We start from the raw sequence: 21550 nt of genomic DNA on the forward strand, positions 1-21550 counted from the left end.
GTCTGCCGTTGACAATGCATGCACAGAAATCCATAGAGCTCTAATCCGTGTGGTTTTAGGGCCAGAATTGATCTGCTTTTTCACCTGCAGACATGTCCGACATGGCAATTCAGAAAAAAAAAAAAAAAAAAAATCACAGATAACTGTAATCAATGAAGCTCAAGTAAGTGTTTTCCTAAATTATCCAAGCAGACTGCAAATGTACTCGTCTATCCTAATTGCTTTAAAAAAAATACAATTTAATTTAAAAAAAACTGAAAAATAACAAGAGTAACAGCACAGAAAGAGTACATACAAGCATTGCCGGTGACATTGATGGAAGCAACCAAAAATATACAACAAATATGCCAGAGTGCAAGGTATGAGTGATAGTGAAACAGGGATGTACTGTATGATAAAAGCAAAGCAGGCGAAACCCAGGCAGTGTAGATCAGAATGATGCGGATGGAAAACATGTCAGAGGTGTGTTTTATCTATTTTGCGGATAAATCCATCTATCCATAAAGCCATCAAAATATCCATTTCCAGCAACCCATCATGCGTACCAGCTGCACAACTGTCCAAACCCCTATAATCGTGCAAATATAGGCCTATATTTCACACATCCACTGCAAAAAACCCACCAGTGTAACAAGTCAAAACCATAGTGTTCAAGGTTTTGTGCCAGTTATCATTCAGCCACAGCAGAGACAATGCAAAGGAGGACAATGATATATAATTACAATGGTCCAAGAACTGAAGGGGGGGGGGGGGGTCAGGGAACACAATGGTATACATGCAAATACAGTGATACGGCGACCAGCAGTTGCGTGAGGCACGGCGGCCTAAATCCAAAACCACACTGCGATGTAATGCAAAAAAAAAAAATCATTGGCACAGCGGCCTGAATCCAACAATACACTGCAATGCGAAGAATAGTCATTGGCACGGCGGGCCAAATGTACAAGCATCACAAAACAGAAGAAAATGGAATCATTTCCGACCTTTGTTGAGTCATGACGCGCAGAAGTAGGGTCCATATTCTGTCCATTTGCGTAAAAAAAACATCCACTTTCTTGTCCATCAGGTGATCAAGTGATGTTGAATCCATCCACAGTGGAGTCCTGTAAAGTTATTTATGTGTAAAATTAACCCTTTCATGCATGACTTATGAGAACCTTAGGCCAGATTTTTTTCTTGAGTGTTTTTATTCCCCCTTTGGCATGAAAAAACAATGTGATTCTTTTTTTTTTCATGGAGTTACAAAAATGTCCATGCATTTAATTTCTGAAGTAAAGACACGTGTGTTTAAACCAAATATCAGAAAGTACGGAAGAGGATTAGAGCCACTGGAAAAAAATACAATAAACTAAGGTCCAATTTGTATTTATTATTCTTATTCTTATTCTTATTCTTATTATTATTATTATTATCATCATCATCATCATCATCATCATCATGAGAAAAAAAAAAAGTCAGAATTCTGAGATCAAAGTCAGAATTCGGAGAAAAAAGTTCGGATTCTGAGATTAACGTCAGACATGTGAGATTAAAGTCAGAATTCGGAGGAAAAAGTTAGAATTCTGAGATTAGTCAGAATTCTGAAAAAAAAAAAAGTCAGAATTCTGAGAAAAATGTCAGAATTCTGAGATTAAAATCAGAATTCTTAAAAAAAACAGAATTCTGATTTTAAGGTCAGAATTCTGAAAAAAAAAAAAAAAATCAGAATTCTGAGATTAAAGTCAGACTTCTGAAAAAAAAAAAAGTCAGACCTGATGAAGATAAGACAATAATTTAACCCTTTCATGCATGAATTATGAGAACCTTAGTCAATATTTTTTTCTTGACTGATTTTATTATTTTTTTAGCCATAAAAAAAAATAATAATAAAAAAATGCAATTGAAATGTTTTTTTTTTTTTTTTTTTTTTAACCCTTTCATGCATAGTGGTCACTCCAGTGGACAGCTATTCTCCAGCTGTTCTCTTGTATATTCACGTGTTTTGTTGTTTTAGTTCCATATCAGTCAACACATTGGACACTCTTGCACCATCCCATAATACACTGGCATTCATACTGTTACTGTAACTTTGCTGTTCTTGATAGACGTGATCTGCAGTAATATGTTTGATTGGAAATCAAATGTTTGTTGTTAGACTGTAATTAATGTAATTTTTTTTTTTTTTAAACAAAAGGTTTTTTTTATGTTATCTTCATGAAATGAGTAATGAATAGTATTGGAGTATGATAAAATGTTAGAAAACATTAGATTAGCAGCATTAAAATGTTTTTATTTCATAGATTTTACACAGTATCAGTAAATAATGTTTCTTTGCTTGAAATATTAAACGCATGGTGTCCAGCTGAAACTCCATGAAAAACAGGTTCATACATTTTTTTTTCAAATGCATTGTTTGTCTGTTTTTTTTGTTGTTGTTTTTTTTTTAAATGCCTAAAGAGAAATAAAAACACTCAGGAAAAATTCTCATAATTCATGCATGAAAGGGTTAATGAACCTATTTTACATGGAATTACAAAAATGTCCACTCAGCTGGACACCATGCGTTTAATTTTCTCAGCATAGAAACATCGTCACTGGCTGCTACTTGCTCAAAATGAGTTAGAAATAAACAAAAAGTTCATTTGGATAGAATTTAAGGCATTCATCACATCCATTTGTCGTCATTCAAAACATGTTGGGGTTAAAATACTCAAATCAAAGCTAAAAAGGATATTCTATATCATTATAAAGGTGGTATTCTCCACTTTTCATCATATTTTAAAGCGTATTGATAGGATTAATAGGTAAAAACTTACTGAACACAACAAACAATATATATTTTAGCTGTGGATTGTGGCCTTGGACTTTCAAAGTTGAATTCACCACCTATACTTTTAGCATTTTAAATGAGTTGACTTGTTGGAATTGATTTTCCATTTTCAGAGTTTTAAATAAATGCATTACTTTACTACTATAATTCAATCATATTCTGTTGTTATAAAAGAAAGTTTCTTAATACGCTGAACTTTCCTTTTGTTTTGACATATGTACTGTATATTAAATAAAATACTTTATTTTAATAGCTGTCACTGTCTTTATAAAGCACTTACTACTATTTCTACTCTATTTGCAACAAATAAATGGAAAATATCTTCAATATATATGCAAAATATCTTAAAAAACAGATTTTTGTTTGATTAAAGGTTATACTTTTTGGCATTTTTCTTTAAAGGACAGTCGTAAAATGTGATTAATTATTGAATTTATTCGATCTCGGTTTAGGTCAGTGCTATTAAAATCCCATTACTCTCTTTGACAAATCTTGAGGGATGTTTGATTTTACTGACATGGAAATGAAAAACTGCATTCACGCTTCATACTATACGTGCTGCTGGCCTCTATATCACAAACTATCAGAATGCCATTAGAGAATGCCCAAGGGTGAAAACCACTGTTCTACTGTTGTTAACAGCCTGAACGTGCTTGTATGAAAATGGAAATGTATATGGACGTATAACATCCATACCATTAAATGAAGCATCAAAGCATCATTGACCTTTGAACTTTTACAGAATTCATGGTTACAGCCTTCCTTTATAGTTCAGGGTTTGGCTTTTGATATGTTTGTCTATGACACCATTTAATTCCTGGCTAATGAGCCACCATAAAAGCGTTTTTCTCTCGTTTTAACCCATAAAGACCCAAACAGCCACTGGCGACCAAAACCATCTACTGATCTAAGATATTTAATGACTTCCAAACCATTAATCCTATTAATACATGTAATAATTGGTGTAAAATACAGTTTTGCATCTTTTCATGGTCATCAGATATGAGTCATTTGGACGTTCAGAGGCTTTGTAGTTACTGTGGAAACACTTTCATCTTCTACAACATTGATTCACCAGTAAAACCCATGGAGTTGGAGCAATGACAGTAGATGGAGACACTTGTTTTTACATTCAGTTATTGATTTCTTTCCAGAAAAACTCACTTTTTCTTCATTTTTCTCTGTTTTTATAAAATAACCCTCAACTTCAAATTGAGCTTTAATGAACATCTACATGATCAGTGAATAAAATACAGGAAAATACCTGTTTTTCACTGAAAAAAATGCTAAAACACCTCAAAACACTCCTGTTCAAGCAGGCTTTTGAATTTCCCAGCTGACTCAGGGCTGCTACAAACTGATTGCACTTTATGCACTTACCATATTTTAACTGTATTTTAATTGTATTTTATTGTGTTTTACTGGTATTTTAATTGCATTTTATTTGTACGGTTTATTTGTACATTGCACTGTAAAGCACTTTGTGACTGTGAAAAGTGCTCTATAAATAAAATTTACTTACTTACTTACTAAATACAGAGGATAATATTACAATAAATGGTGATAAATGACTTAACTGTTCTCTATTTCTGATATTACCCATAAAGACCCAGTGCTACTTTTGTGTCAGTTCCCAAATGAAATTTTCTCTATATTTAACCTTTCTTAAGGGATTTATCACCATTTATTGTAATATAATCCTCTTTAGTTTGAGTTTTTTTCAGCGTAAATCATGTCTTTTCCTGTATTTAATTCACTGATTATGTAGACGTTCATGAAAACTCAGAGTAAATTCAAAGGTTATTATATCAGAACAGAGAAAACTGAAGAAAAAGTGACTTTTTCAGTAAAATATATCATTAACTGAACATAAAACAAGTGTCTCCATCCACTGTCATTGACTGAACTCCATGGGTTTTACTCGTGAATCAATGTTGTAGAAGATGACGGTGTTTCCACGTTCACTACGGAGCCTCTGAACATCCAAATGGGTCATATCTGATGACCACGAAAAGATGACAAACTGTATTTTACACCAATTATTTACATGTATTGATAGGACTAGTGGATCAAAGGGTAATAAACGGTTTAGATCAGTAGTTGGTTTTGGTTGACGGTGCCTGTTTGGGTCTTTATAGATTAATAACCCTCAACATTAATCTAAACTTCTATGAACATCTACATGATCAGTGAATTAACCCTTTCATGCATAGGCCACTCCAGTGGACAGTTCTTCTCCAGCTCCAGCTTTTTCATTGAAAAAACACACAATACAGAGGATAATATTATAACAAATGGTAGTAAATAATTTAAAGGGCTCATATTTTACTAAACCCACTTTTATTAGTCTTTGGTTCATTTATTTGTGTATTTGGACCCTAATAATTCATTAAGTTTGAATTTGAACCCTCCAGGTGCTGCAAAGCTATCTTTATATTCATTTTGGCCAAACTTGAGTGGATTTCTACAACCCATTTTAATCCCTTCTTAATTTGGGAAAAGTTGGTCAAAGTTACAGGGTTTTTTTTTGTTTTTTTTAATTTTTAGAATCTTTTTTCCCCCATTTACTTACAATGGTCGAAATTTCAAATGTCTGTACCAGCAAAACTGTTCGGTGAATTCATACCAAATTGGGTTTATAGATTTCCAGTGACCCAGAATAGATGTCATTACATTTTTGGAAAAGTAGGTTCAAGTTGAAATTTTTTAAGAATTTTTAAAATCTTTTTTTTTTTCCCCATTTACTTACAATCGGCCAAATCTCACATGTCTGCAGCAGCAAAACTATAGATTGAATTCATACCAAATTGCCTTTATAGATTGCCAGTAACCCCGAATAAATGTGATTACATTTTGGGAAAAGTAGGTCAAAGTTCAAATTTTTAATGAATTTTTTAAATCTTTCCATTTACTTATAATGGGTGAAATATGTGCAGGGGGCGGGGTTTGTTGTGCCTGGCACCACTTGTTAATGAAGAATTCAGATCCAAGCATATTTTTTACAGTTTATGTAGACCACAGGGAAATGTTTTGTTTTGTTTTTTAATAAAAAAGCAAAATATGGCCCCTTTAGGTGAAATTTAGAGAAAAAATGTGTTTGCGAACTGCCACCAAAGTACCACTGAGTCTTTATGGATTAATTATATATAGAGAATCCTGTAGTGAATCTAAATAAACTTTCAGATGACTGACTTTTATCTTGCAAAATCTAACTTGACCCAAACCAGAATAATCGGGATGCTTCATTTGCATAAGGAGTGTTCCATTTGTCAAAGACTCTATTTCAAGGTACAGTGATGACGAGTGGCGGCTCAGAGGTAGGAAATGTACAGTATTATTCATATTATTCAATGTGGACAATACATAATCTACATTTCAGATTTTGTGTTCAATGCAAAAAAAAAAAAAAAAAAAAGAATAAAAAAATTGCATTGGGATCTAGCTGTCGCCCAATAAGGGTCATGTACTAAAAATAAATCTCATTCATTTGAATAGCAATGAGTAATGCGCCCTGGGTGAGAACATTATTATGCCACGCTATGCTTGTGTGAACTGGGCAATTTTCGCTGCATCCCCAATTACTCTCTGTGTGTTTGTGCTTGTGTCTGCATGTCTTGGGTTGTTTTGCACCATAACCTACAGAGATTTTATAGCTGCATCGGAAATTTCATCTGTCCTCTTGTGTGGCTGGCACTGCTAGGTTCAGTGGAGAATTGACTTTGTACGACTAGATTAACATTTAGCAGTTTGGGTGGTAAAGGAAGACTACATTGTCAAAAGGCACAGCATGCGGGTGGTATCAGTTCGTTGAAGCTACATGAAGGTAAGCAGGAAATCAGATTTGGTTCATTCTGGTTTTAGTAATCAGCAATTACACCCATTGGAGGTAAATGTATAAAGGTAAGGCAAGGTGATGCTACATGAACATGATGCTACATGACAGTATTTGTTGCTAAATTTAGTGTTGAAGGGAACAGGTAAAGACTTAGGAGCAACAGATGCTGCCTGAGATGAAATATATTAACCCTGTAAAGCCTGAACCATTAAATCATTAACAGAAAATTCCAGTTCTTTGAGACTGGAGTTTTTATTGGTCCTTCTTATTTATTTATTTATTTATTTATGTATTTATTTTTTATTATTATTATTATTGTTAGTAGTAGTAGTAGTAGTAGTAGTAGTAATGTATTTTTTTATGTAATTATTCCTTAATATTTCTTCACATTTTTTTCAAATATCAATTTCCATGTATGAGTTTCAGTTTTGCATCATATTTGATACATCGAGTCTCATTGCTCAAATATTATTAATAACAAAAACATGTCTGTAGAAGCCAATAATGTAATAACAACCGATAACGTAATAAATTTGACATTTTTAAAATGTAATAGGCCAATAACGTAATATCTGGCCAATAACGTAATAAAAGTCCTGAACCGATAACGTAAAAGCTTTTGGCCAGTAACGTTATAACTTATTACGTTATTGGCTCAGTTCTTACATTTGCAAAGATTTTTTTTTTTTTTTACCAGGAAAAAAACATAATAACCAGCCGATAAGTTATAATGTTATTGGCCAAAAGTTATTACGTTATCGGTTCAGGACTTTTATTACGTTATTGGTCAGATATTACGTTATTGGCCTATTACATTTTAAAATGGCAAATGTATTACGTTATCGGTTATTACATTACTGGCTTCTACAATGTCTAACAAATTTGTAATTCCTTTTCAAAATTGTCAAAGTTCTGCCTCCTTCCTCATTAATGACAGTCTTGTAGTGTCACTGGAAAGGCCTCTGGTAAACGAATTCCTCCCCCTGGTGGATTATCTGTGTATTGCATGTATTAAATTTTATGCATCAGGTTTTTCAAGAAAAAAAATATTACACTGATCATGTAGAGGGCTTCAAAACTCATGAATCAAATACGATATGTTTGGTGCTATAGGGTTAACCCCACAACCGTAATAAACCACAAACATAATAAAAATATGCAGCTTTTAATGTAATAATCCCACAAATGTAAAAACAGTCACCTAAAACAAACATAATACTTCATTTTCCCACAGTGTGCTCCTACCCTCTCCATTGTTATTATAATCATATCCAGACATTTTATTTACATGGTTCAAACATAGGCTTCTATTATACTTAACCCATAAAGACCCAAACAGCCACTGGTAACCAAATCAACTACCCATCTAAAAGGTTTAATTACTTCTGAACCACTAAATCTATTAATACGTCCAAATAATTTGTGTAAAATACAGTTTGTCATCTTTTCATGGTCATCAGATATGACCCATTTGGACGTTCAGAGGCTCCGTAGTTACCGTGGAAACACCGTCATCTTCTACAACATTGATTCACCAGTAAAACCCATGGAGTTGGATCAATGACAGTGAATGGAGACACTTGTTTTGACATTCATTTTATGATATATTTTGCTGAAAAAGTCACTTTTTCTTCACTTTTCTCTGTTTTGATATGATCACTTTTGAATTTACTCTGAGCTTTTATGAACATCTACATGTTCAGTGAATTATATGTGGGAAAATACATGGTTTATACTGAAAAAACTTAAAATAAAGACGATAATATTACAATAAATGGTGATAAATTACTTATCCCTATAATGCCATATGTATCATATTTGATGTATGAATTTTGAAGCCCTCTACATGATCAGTATGAAATTTTTTTATACAATTAGATACATGCAATACACTGATAATCCACCAGGGGGGAGGAATTTGTTCACCAGAGGCCTTTCCAGTGACACTACAAGACTGTCATTAATGAGGAAGGAGGCAGAACTTTGACAATTTTGAAAAGGAATTACCAATTTGTTAGACATGTTGGTGTTATATTATGTCTTTGTTTGTTCAAAAATAATAATATTTGAGCATTGAGACCCAATGTATCAAATATGATACAAAATTGAAAATCACACGTGGAAATTGATATTTGAAAAAAAAAAAAAAAAAAAAGTTTTTGGTTGTTCGGAAGGACCAATAAAGGCTCCAGTTTCAAAGAACTGGAATTTTCTGTCAGTGATTTAATGGTTCAGACTTTACAGGGTTAAGAAAGTTTAAATATAGAGAAAAATGAATTTGGGAACTGACACAAAAATAGCACTGGGTCTTTATGGGTTAAGTAAAAACAATCTGTGAGGCACTGTGGAAGCAAAGATAACAAAAACAATTTAAACAAAATTCAGCAATGCGATGATATTTATCACAATATAGAACTATATTGTATCCCAGACCTCTGTTTAAAAAAAAAAAAAAAACAAAAAACTGAATCCAACGCGTCCCAATACTTTTGTTCATATAGTATATGTCTGGATTCTACACTGTTGCTGGGATAGGGGTAAAAGTTGCCTGGGTTTGGATAGTTCTTGGGTGATGATGAATTTGTAAAATAGTGTCAGGAGGAGAGAAGATGTGCACATGAGGAACCTTGTTATGGTGTTAGAATGAGTAACGCCTTACAAAACCGAACAGAATGACACATGAAAAGGTGCCAGTCTTTGTCAAAACGTTCCATTTTCAGGGTGTAGTTGTAGCTTGGAAGTGGTTGTTCTTTCACATAGTGAGCAGGATTTTCAGAGCCATGAGGCACTGACAGTAGAAAGAAGGAGAATGATAATCCTGACACAGTGCATTGGAAATATTCACGCTTATTCTGGCACAGTATAAGCCCCAGTAACCTTAAGGTATGTTGGAATGAGATACCACTGTTGGCCACTAGAGTTTAGCTCTCAACAATCAGGCAATAAATAGAAATATTGTTGTTATTTGCTTTTTTTTTTTTTTTTTTTAGATCATTAAAGCCTGTCTGTGGTCCTTTTGTAAAATATGGCTTGGTTCATAGTATTTTTAGGCTAAAAAAAAAAAAGGCTTTAGCTTCAGCTTTAGGTGTGATTCACAGCTTGCACGCTCAGCTCTACTGTAGCGGTGATTCAGATGTTATACTTACAAAACACTAAAATGATTATGTCACATAAATGCATAAGCACATGAGTTTACAATTTCCCATGTTATAGCATTAGTTCAGGGGTGTCAAACTCATTTTAGATTCAGCCAAATTTGATCAGCGGTGGGCCGAACCTGTAAAATAATAAAATAATATATAAATAATGTCAACTCCAAACTTTTCTCTATGTTTTAGAGCGAAAAAAGTTAATTTACATTATGAACAGGTTTACATCTACAAACTATCCTTTCAAAAGATGTGAATAACATGAACAAACTGAAAAAATAAGTAGAATTTTAACAGTATTCTTCCTCAGTTTATCCTTTACACATGTCCATTAAAACTTATAGATCACAGTGGATCTACAAATACACAAAACATTGAGTAACAGGCAGAATATTGTTAAAACTGTACTTACTTTTCTTAACCTGTTCAACCCTGACCATATTTTCAGGGGAAAAACGCCTAAAAAGACATACCCAAAGTAAATGAAGAATTACTTATAATACTTATAATAATAAGGTTCATATGGATGTTCTTGGTGTCTATGGACATTTACAGACCTCACAGAGTCTACTCCCATTGTCTAAAATATTGTATCTATTACTATGCCTGAGTAAACTGTAACAAACTGAAAGAGAAATTAGAATTTTTTATCCTCGCCTGTTTTTTTTTTTCGGCTGGATTGACGATGATATGCATAAATTAATTGTTTGTGTCGGAGATTTTTAATAGCGTATATTTTACCCCACAAAGATTAAAAATCATGTTTGAACATTAAAGTTTGCACTAACATACACTTTTGATGTACTTTTATTAACATTAGGGTCTAAACTTTGAGCAAAAGTTGAAAAAAAACATCCATTGTCCTGATTTATTGTATTTTTATAGTAGATGAATATTAATATAATTTTTTTGGCCCACGGGTGGGCTGATAGGGCTAAAGGGGTTAAGACATTTCAGGTTATTCACATTTTTTGGCAAAATTATACTTTGTTTTAGTGTAAATACATGAAAATATTTACATTTACAAAGAGAAGTTGTCATTATTTATATGTTATTATGATAGTATTTTACTGGTCCTGCCCACTTGAGATTGAATTGTTCTGATGTGGAACCTGAACCACAAGGATTGTTAATATTTTAGTGTCATTTTTGCATTTCACAAATTCATCCCACAGGCCGGACTGGACCCTTTGGTGGGCCGGATTTGGCCCCCGGGCCGCATGTTTGACACCTGTGCATTAGTTGAACCCTCTATGCCAGTGTTTAAATGGGGTCACCTGAAATTTCCAGTAATTGATAAAAATTAAGAAAAACTTACTAATAAAAAATATATGGTGAGTTCACAGAGACAATCCCAATAAATAAAAGACATGACATGATATCTGTCAAATGTTCATTGTGGTCAGTTTCAGATGCTACAGCTCTGTCATAATTCATAGTTTGAGTTCTTGTTTGTTCAGTATTGTCAGCCTTGTAAATCCAAGCTGGACTGATTGTACATATCCTGACCAAGGAAAATAAAATTCTACCTTTGTGCAGTAATCTACACCTGGCTTTTCTGCCTCCGTCCAGAATAATATACATTATATAGACTAAATGTTGTCTAAAATTAACATTTATTTGCAACATAGTATAGCCAATTTTTACATGATGAAAAATAAATTAATTTTAGCAAAAAAAAAAAAAGTCTCAGTTCTGGGGTTGCCAGAAATTTGTGATATTAAAATGGTGGTGTTAAAGTATGGAATAGATTAATGGAGGAGCACAAGGAATGTTCAAACATAAGCCAATTCAAAACACTAATAAGATTGTTTTTCACAAGATATAGGGATGAGGGTTATTAATTGTCACCATATGTTCACTGTTTTTTATGTACATATTTCTTTCTTTGAGTTAGTTATAATTTGTTTATTTATTCGCCAGCACAACTATGAAAGGCACTGGTAAAAGATTAAATGCGTACCTGTATGTTGTGTATATGTATAAACGTATGTATGTGTATATGGATAAATGTGTGTGTGTGAATAGATATATAAATATAGAGTAGTAATGTAAAAGGAAGAGGGACATATATATTATTAATAATATTTTAGGGAGAGGGGGTGGGATTAAATAAATTGCACTTCTTCCCACCCCTTTTCGGGCATGTAAATGGAACTATTGTGTTGTTCTTCTGTCTAAGATCGTTATAATTCTTGATATTTGTACTTTTACAAATAGGGCACTGATCTGCCTTGGCAGAGGTCTGCGCTCTCCGAGTGCTTTTCTAGTTATGTATGTTTTGCTAGTTTGCATATATGTTAAATTCATTGCATGTTCGGAATAAAGATTCAGATTCGAGTTTATTTGTCATTTCAGCATATAAAAATACACAGAAACAAAATATTGTACTCAGGTCCCCCACTGTCAGCAGCATTTAGTTAAAAATAGTATAAGTTACTGATAAAATAATAAAAATAATAAAATACTGATATATATATATATATATATATATATATATATATATATATATATATATATATAAAAATAGCAATAACAATAACACCCCCCCCCTAAAAATTACTTATAAATAACTAAAAAAAAAAAAGTTTTATTTATAAAGTGCACAGCAGTAAAGTGCCAATTTAAAAGTGCATTCTGGGTTCAAAGTTCAGCAGGAGTTCATCATTCTAACTGCCTCTGGATAAAAACTGTTTCGGGGTCTGGTGGTCCGGGCTTGGATGTGCCGTAGTCTCCTGCCTGATGGGAGAAGGGTAAAAAATCCATGTGCAGGGTGGGTGGTATCATCCATGATGCTTTGGGCTTTGGGCTAAATCACTAAATCACAAAAAAAATGGGGTCACTAGCCAAAAAAGGTTGGGAACCACTGCTCTATGTTCACCTCTGGCTCTAAAAAAATAGAAAGTCAAAAAGAAAAGTCAGGGCTTCAAAGCAGCAGATCAAATGTTGTCCACTTCCTAATACAGTAAAAGCATCTCAGGATTAAATGACTAAATAAATATAGAAACATACGTGATTAAATTACAGTTACTAATTGAAACATTGGCCTTTGCAGATGGTTTTAGTAACAAGCCTTGAAGCTGAATCATACCAACGTGGGTGTCAGCATATTGTCAGACAAGCATGCATTCATTTCTGTAAATACACTAGTATTTACCTTCGGAAATCAGAAATAGGCTTGAACTTTATATATAGTTTTAGGACTGTTCAGTTTTATTGACCAGCTGAACTCATAAAGATGCAGGGCTACTTTTTGTGTCAGTTCCCGATAATTTTTCTATCTATTTAACCTTTCTTCAGTGATTTATCACCATTAATTATAATATTATCCTCTGAATTTTGCATTTTTTCAGTGAAAATCAGATATTTTCTCATATTGAATTTACTGATTGTGTAAATTTTCTTAAAAAGCTCAAATTAAAGTTGAATAAAAAACAGAGAAAACTACAAAAAAGTGACTTTCCCAGCAAATATATCAATAACTGAACATAAACCAAGTGTCTCCATCCACTGTCATGGATCCAGCTCCATGGGTTTTACTGCTGAATCAATGTTGTAGAAGATGACGGTGTTTCCATGGTAACTACAGAGCCACTGAATGTCCAAATGGGTCATATCTGATGACAATAAAAAGATGAAAAACTATATTTTGCACCAAATACTTACATGTATTGCTAGAATTAGTGGATCAACAGGTATTAAACAGTTCAGATCAGTAGATGTTCTGGTCGATGGTGGAGGTTTGGGTCGTTATGGGTTAAAACGTGTTGGAAAAGCAATCACTCATAATAAGTGACATTAGTTTGATTAACCTATAAAGACCCAAAACAAAATCCTCTACTGATCTAAAATGTCTAATTACTTCTGATTCACTAAACCTATTAATATGTTGAAATAATTGGTGTAAAATACAGTTTGTCATCTTTTCATGGTCATCAGATATGACCCATTTGGACGTTCAGAGGCTCCGTTACCGTGGAAACATTGTCATCTTCTACAACATTGATTCACCAGTAAAACCCATGGAGTTGGATCAAACACAGTGGATGCAGACACTTGTTTTTACATTCAGTTATTGATATATTTGCTGAAAGACTTTTTCTCCAGTTTTCTCTGTTTTTGATATAATAACCCTCAACTTTAAATTGAGCTTTTATGAAAATCTAAATAATTAATGAAGTAGATATAGGATTTTCACTGATTTTCGCTTGAAAAAAATGCAAAATACAGAGTATAATATAATAAATGGTGATAAATCGTTGAAAAAATTATTTGGGAACTGTCACAAAAGCACAATGTCTTCATGAGTTACATAAAAAATATGTTCTCAAAAGTTACCATTAAAACACTGGTTTTCAACTTTAATTTCTATAAACCAGAGTGGATCTAGAAGAGTATAATCATTGATTGGAAGCTGCTCGAACTTGTTACTTTGAGAGAATTGAAGTCTTTTTAATGGCTCGAGAACAATGTATTCTAAATTTGCCCTGAAATTGTTGATGGCCTTGCCCTGTATTAATCTTGATTTATTTATTCATTTATTTTCTGTGCGTATAACCCGTTACTGTGTTTATTTGTTTGGTATTGATTTGTATTTGTATTATATATTGCTGTAACAGTCTCTCTGCTGCTGTCTTAGCCAGGTGATGTTTAACCCCCATGAGGATTTCACCTGGTTAAATATACAGCACTGTGCAGGAGATTAGGCCACAAGGAGGTCTGTTGTTTGTTTCAGCAAGACCATCATGATATTTTCTAATATATGAAGACATTTATCATATAGAGCAGCAATAAAAACAGTCATTTCAGAAAAAAAAAGAATATAGTGTGACTGTCCTTTGTACCGAAGATTTTCTGAGCTGATTTTGTAATGTTTTTTTTTAATGCTGTGCATGATATCCCCCTCTATTATTGTGTTGTATTTTAATAAAGAGACTAAAAAACAGCTATTATGCTCATGAAATCATGTAAAAACAACATATAGCTAAGGGTGGCCTAAGAATAGAATCCAACAGAATAGAATAGAATAGAATAGAATAGAATAGAATAGAAAAGAACAGAAAAGAATAGAGAAGAATAGAATCCAACAGAATAGAATAGAATAGAATAGAAAAGAAAAGAACAGAAAAGAATAGAGAAGAATAGAATCCAACAGAATAGAATAGAATAGAATAGAATAGAATAGAATAGAATAGAATAGAATAGAATAGAATAGAATAGAATAGAATAGTGGAACAGAATATAATCCAACAGAATAGAATAGAATAGAATACAATACAGTAAAATGGAACAGAACAGAACAGAATAGAATAGAATAGAATAGAATAGAATAGAATAGAATGAAACGGAATGGAACAGAATAGAATGGAATAGAAAAGAATAGAGCAGAACAGAATAGATTTCAACTGAATAGAATAGAATAGAATAGAATAAAATAGAATAGAATAGAACAACAGAACAGAATAGAATAGAATAGAATAGAAAAGAAAAGAAAAGAAAAGAAAAGAAAAGAAAAGAAAAGAACGGAACGGAACGGAACGGAACAGAACAGAATAGAATATATTTATTGTCATTGTGACAAGTACATCTAAATTAAAAGTGCCATCCGATCTGTACACCATATATACTATGTCTTCTGCACAGTACTGTATATTTCCAGCCCATCACAACATTTCACCAACATTCAGTCAGATGACACTGACTGTAAAAAGTCCAATACTTAGTAGCGCTGTCAATTCAGTTCGCGAAGTCCTTGACCTCTCATGAAATGTAGAATTAGAGTTGTCTCAGTGCAAGTTGTGGGAACTGTTTTGACAGAGAGAAAAATAATCCAACGTTGCCCTGAGCCAGAAGGCTTCATAATCATCTGGTTGTCCTAGAAGCCTAAGCCTCTGAGCTTCAAACCTTGTCTCTCGGAGGAAGACAACTGTTCAGAGATGTTGTTGGAAACTCCATGCCACAGATAAGAAGTCAAAATCCACATATATATACGACAATGATCACACTGCATTGGGGTACTTAAATATTTAAAAAGCTTTGAACTGTATGACTGATCTCCACGGGGAGGTAAACATAACTATGTCAATAGGCTTTCTGCCACAAACAGAATGTGTTTGTCTTGTGCAAAGAGAGCGACTGTAGCCCAGGATCTATATTAACAAAGATATTCTCTGGCAGGGGTGAGGATAGTTTGCAAATAATGTGCATCTTCTGGTTGCAGACCTCATCCGTCTGGTAAAGATGCTCATAATAGTTCAAAACCAAATCCTGGTTTATTTATTTTTTACATTTGGATCATTGCCACATTGAGAAAAAAAAAAACAAAAAAAACCTGCTGCTTCTTCACATGAGCACAGATTTGGAAGTCATACTTGAATGGATGTGGAGCCGATATCACTGCAGTGTAATTGCACAGAGAGGATACATTATTTATGAGAGATTTAGCCTCATTAATCTGAGAAATGTTCTAAAAGTACGATCGTTTCATTTTTCTCATGACTTAGTGTTTTGCAGATCTTCGCCGAGACACAAATTCGCTCTTTGATGCTCAGTCAGTTTCCTTGACTGTCTTTTGTGAAATAGTGTTCTTTGACAGCTCTTCCCCAGTGCTTTCAATGAATCATTATCTGTGCCAATGTTTGCACTCAACCTGTCTTTTTTTTTCCTCTTTTGTCTTGCAGCTGCACACTGACCTCGATAAGGGGGACAGTGCGGTGAAGTACACCCTCTCGGGAGATGGGGCCGGCTCCATTTTCACAATTGACCAAACAACAGGGGACATCCATGCCTTAAGGAGTCTTGACAGGGAAGAGAAGCCTTACTACACCCTTCGCGCCCAGGCTGTTGACATTAACACCAACAGGCCCCTGGAGCCTGAATCAGAATTTGTCATCAAGGTCCAAGATATTAACGACAATGAGCCAAAGTTCCTGGAGGGACCTTACACAGCCAGTGTTCCTGAGATGTCACCAGTAGGTACGTGAACATCGGGGGGTTGTCGTAGAAGCTCAAAGAGGTCAATACCTGTTGTAATGAGCTCCCTCAACACCAACATGTGCAAGATGGGAATGTTGCACCTTTATTGAACCTGTATTAAAGGTACAGACGTGTAATAGACTGTTGTTGTTCCACTTGTAGGACATTGCATCTCCATCGACTGCAGCTTTCAGCCTTAATGTGCAAATACACATAATTTTATTTCACATGGTCATTTGTGAAAATGTTATATAGTCGTGGAAAAATTATTAGACCATCAAAAGTCATTAAAAACAATGGTTATGCAATCAAGTACTAACTCCTGTGTGGATCATGTGACGAAAACAGACAGAAAAGAAAACATGGAAATCCTAAAAGCACTGTTTTGTTAGATATTGATGTAAGAACTGAAGTGATTTTGGTTATTAATGGATAGATATCAGCTCTGAAATTAAACTCTTATGAGCTATTTTTGTTGTTATCATTATATTTGTCCAAACAAATGTACCTTTAGTTGTACCAGGCATTAAAATGAACAAGAAATTGAAAAGAAACAAAGTAATTTTTTCAGCGACTGTACTTATTGTAAACAAGTAATCACAATTGAAGTATTTTGCAGTTTTACCCAAAAAGACCCAGCAACACTTTTTTGAAATTTTCTCAATTTTTAACATTTCTTAAGTGATTTATGATCATTTATTCTAATAAATTGCTCTATATTTGGCATTTTTAAGTGAAAATCATGTACTTAATTTACTGATCATGTAAATGTTCATAAAAGCTCTGACCAAAATTGTGGGTTATTTAATCAAAAACAGAGAAAACTTAAGAAAAAGTGACTTTTTCAGTATAGCATATCATTAACTGAACATTAACCAAGCGTCTTCATCCACTGTCATTGATCCAACTCCATGGGTTTTGCATGGGAATCAGTGTTGCATTCTGGTCCTCTGCCGGGAACAAAAATTTCACAGTTTTACTTAAAATGAATAAAAATGAATTTTTCCTCTATATCTAACCTTTCTTAAGTGATTCATCACCAGTATTGTTATATAATCCTCTTTGGATTGAGTTATATCAGTGTAAATCATGTCTTTTCCTGTATTTAATTCACTAATCATGTAGATGTTCTTGAAATCTCAGAGTAAATTTAAATATTATTGTATCAGAACATAGAAAACTGAAGAATAAAGTGACTTTTTCAGTACAGTATATCATTAACTGAACATAAACCAAGTGTGTCCATCCACTGTCATTGATCCAACTCCATGGGTTTTACTGGTGAATCAGTGTTGTAGAAGATGATGGTGTTTCCATGTTCACTAAGGAGCCTCTGAACGTCCAAATGGGTCATATCTGACCTTTAAAAGATGACAAACTGTATTTTACACCAATTATTTACATGTATTGATACGATTAGTGGATCCACAGGTGTAAAACGAGGGGGGTATAAAACTGATCTGCCTTGGCGGAGGTCTGCGCTCTCCGAGTGCTTTTCTAGTTAGTCATATTTTTCCTCATTTGATATATTTGGAGCCTCTAATTAGTGTTTTGGTTTGTCTTTAAAAATTTCCTGTGTTAGTCAGATCTCAGATAGAACAGGAGAATGTGACGCCTGCTGTGCAGGCTGTGATTGACAGGTGAGTGTGACAGCACGCTTACCTGCTGAGTGGGAGTTTTACTTTATTGAACAGATATTTTTTTTCCCCTGACAGCTCAGCTGCAGTTGTGGTTAATCGCTCCCACTCACATGACTGTAAAATGAGTTTGTAACACAGCTTAATGAAGTTTAATGCTTTACTGAGTCAACAAGCTAGCATATAGCATTAGCTCTCCTCTGACTACCTCTAACTTCTGCAGCTCCACCCCCCTTTTTCCCCCAAATATGGTCACTTTGGACTCATTGACGGCCAAAAAGGAAACTAATGGCTTCAAAACAGCAGTTCAGAAATCAATAAGTGATGTCTCCTACTTACTGTATATACAGCCTAATGTGTGCAGACTGGCAGATATATGTAGAAATAATTAGCAGCTAATTTACAAACATGTGTCCGCCTTTTTTTCTTTTTTTTTTTTTTTTATCTTGACAGCTCAACTGCAGTTGTGGTTAATACCTCCCACTCACATGATTATAAAATGAGTTTGTAACATAGTGCTTGATAAACTTTGACACTTTACTGAGTCAACGAGCTAGCATTAGCTCTTCTATAGAGGGTATGCATGTGACATCACCGCTAGCGGAAGTCACCACGGTTCCGTCCACTGAGTGGCAGAAAGAGGGAGATGAGTAGCGGCTTTGGCTTGAATACTGCGAAAACTTTAGAACAACCTAAAAATGGGGAAGAGCTGTTGTGCCATTGATTGCACAAATAGGTTTAAAAAGCACTCGGAGCTATCATTTTAGTGGCGACCTAAAGCCAAAGACAGAAGAAGCAGATGGATCGCTGCAATTCGTAGAAATAACTGGAATCCAGACAACGAAACCTGGATTTGTGGTTGCCATTTCGTGTCAGGTAACGTTAATTTATGCTGTATTCTTGCGTAAAATCGTACCTTAAATTACATATCATTTTGGCTAATGTTACTTCTTAGTAAAGCTCTTAATGTTAGCATCTGTCATTTAGTTCTATATTTCATAACTGAAACGTTTTTGTCTTCAGTTGTGTGATTCTGAACCTTGTGTTCTACATAATTTGTAAACTAGCTTAAACTGAGGCTAACCTTGTTTTCCAAATAAGGGGGTACTCTAACACAAAGCTGTTGTATCTGTGTTGGATCCAGTATTTGATGTTAACTCTACTTAAATCTCCACAGTACCAGTAGATCATCCACTCACTTGGGTCAATACTAAGGGTTCAACTCCAGTAAATCAGTAGTGAACTGTGAGCACTACTGCTGGGCCTTTACCTTGGCAATCACCGCCAAGAAAATACGTCTGCACTGACATAAAACCTCAAAAACCATAGTATGTTGAATTGAAAGCACTCACCAGCTGTAATCCTCTAATTAACGATGACGAGGATGTCAACAACTCTTTGGCTTTTGTATGCTTTCAGGCTTTGCATTGGGTATTTTCCCGGCGTTGAAATCAGGTTCATATAAATGTCAGGATACAAGATTTCCGTCCACATATCAATGTTCGTAGACCACTTGTTGTTTGGTAGCTTGTATGGATCTATGTCCAGTCCAATTGTCTTTAATTTCATGTTATATTCCACTTTTTTCCCGGTCTCACTGTAGTTACTGCTATGCTCTGCCATGTTGGTTTTTGCCACTCAGTCTGACTTAGAGGTGTGTCAAGCGGAATATATTATTACATGTTCCTAGGGGGACTATATTCGGTGTGGGACTCACCGGGGTTTAGTGCAGGCTGCAGCCAGATGTATGTGCCTGAGGTTAAATAAAAGTTACAGTGAAGCAACTAAAGCTTAACGTCCATTCTGTTGAGTCTACGACAAAGTGAGTAGAAACAGAATGAAACAAGAGGGGCGTGGCCCAGGGGGGAAGTGACGTATGTGCATTCCCTCTATTACTACCTCTGGCTTCTGAAGCTTTGCCCCTTTTCCCCAAATATGGTCACTTTCTGACTCATTGTGATGGCCGCAAAGCAAACTAATGGTTTTAAAAGAGCAGCTCAAAAACCAAACGGGTGCCAAATATAGATATCTATGTGGAAACAATTAGCAGCTAATTTACAAGGATCACTGTAAATTACTCTAAAATGAGTTGTACCAAAGTGCTTTATGAACTAAAATGCTTTACCAAGTCAACAAGCTAGCATGTAGCATTAGCTCTCCTCTGACTCCTGAAGCTCCAACCCCCCCCCCCCCCCCCCAAATAAGGTTACTTTATGACTCTTTGTGACAGCTAAAAAGCAAACTAATGGCTTCAAAACAGCAGCTCAAAAACAAATGGGTTATGTCTTCTACATATACACAATGTAATGTATGCAAATGGGCAGATATTAATATCTAGGTGCTTCTATGAAACTGGGTACATTTTGTTACCTGACACTTTGCCAGCTTTTTAGACCCAATAATAAAGAGACATTTGGATACATTTCCCACACAGGATGTACCTAATGCTGACCTCAGATAAATGGAATGCAAAAAAAATTACACTCTTGCTCTGAGCCATTCCAAAATTAATGAATTTTAATAAAATATTGGGGCCAAAAATAGGACCAAAACTGGGACATGGAAAGTTACCTAGGTGTCAGTGTTCATGTTCATTTTACATTGAAAACATGGCTTGAAATTGTCTTATATACCGCTATAAATAATGACACTCTGTTAAATTTGATGATCTTAGTGGTTTTTCTAATTCATACATGTGGGTTTTTCATGAATCTGCAGTCTCAGTCCAGGTTTTGTATGTAACCCATCGTATCCATTCACGTTACATGCAGAACCTGCCCAGTAAAACATATATAAATTGCGAATGATTTTGCAACAGCGGTCATTTTTGTGAAACACTCTGCCATGCATAATTAGTTCGATTCCCAAAATGTACCTGTGAGAGGATACAGAGATATTCCAAAAAATAGCAGTGCATAATTTTTGTGTCCTTTTGACTGTCATATGCAGATTTTTGTGTTAAATATAATGTAAAATAATATAAAAATGTGCTTTATCTGAAAAAGAGTTTCTCTTTTACCTCACTAAGTATTTATTTTTAAAATAGACCCAAAGTGCTTCCAAACTTGCTTCATAACATTAGTCTACATCTGATTTGAATTTTTAGTCCCCATGTCCTGTTTTTAGGGACCACATTCATAGAAGC

At 34.4% G+C, this 21550-nt stretch overlaps 1 protein-coding gene across 1 annotated transcript in view; it reads left to right on the forward strand.

The window, feature by feature from the left end:
- LOC115411554 (cadherin-12-like) overlaps positions 1-21550 on the forward strand; it is a 316867-nt gene that overhangs the window by 173247 nt on the left and 122070 nt on the right. Inside the window, exon 3 of the mRNA XM_030123742.1 lies at positions 16474-16768. Within this exon, the coding sequence (XP_029979602.1) occupies positions 16474-16768 (295 nt within the window). The remainder of the gene's footprint in view (positions 1-16473; positions 16769-21550) is intronic.

Source organism: Sphaeramia orbicularis, chromosome 20 (genome assembly GCF_902148855.1).
Source record: "Sphaeramia orbicularis chromosome 20, fSphaOr1.1, whole genome shotgun sequence".
NCBI classification, from domain to species: domain Eukaryota; kingdom Metazoa; phylum Chordata; class Actinopteri; order Kurtiformes; family Apogonidae; genus Sphaeramia; species Sphaeramia orbicularis.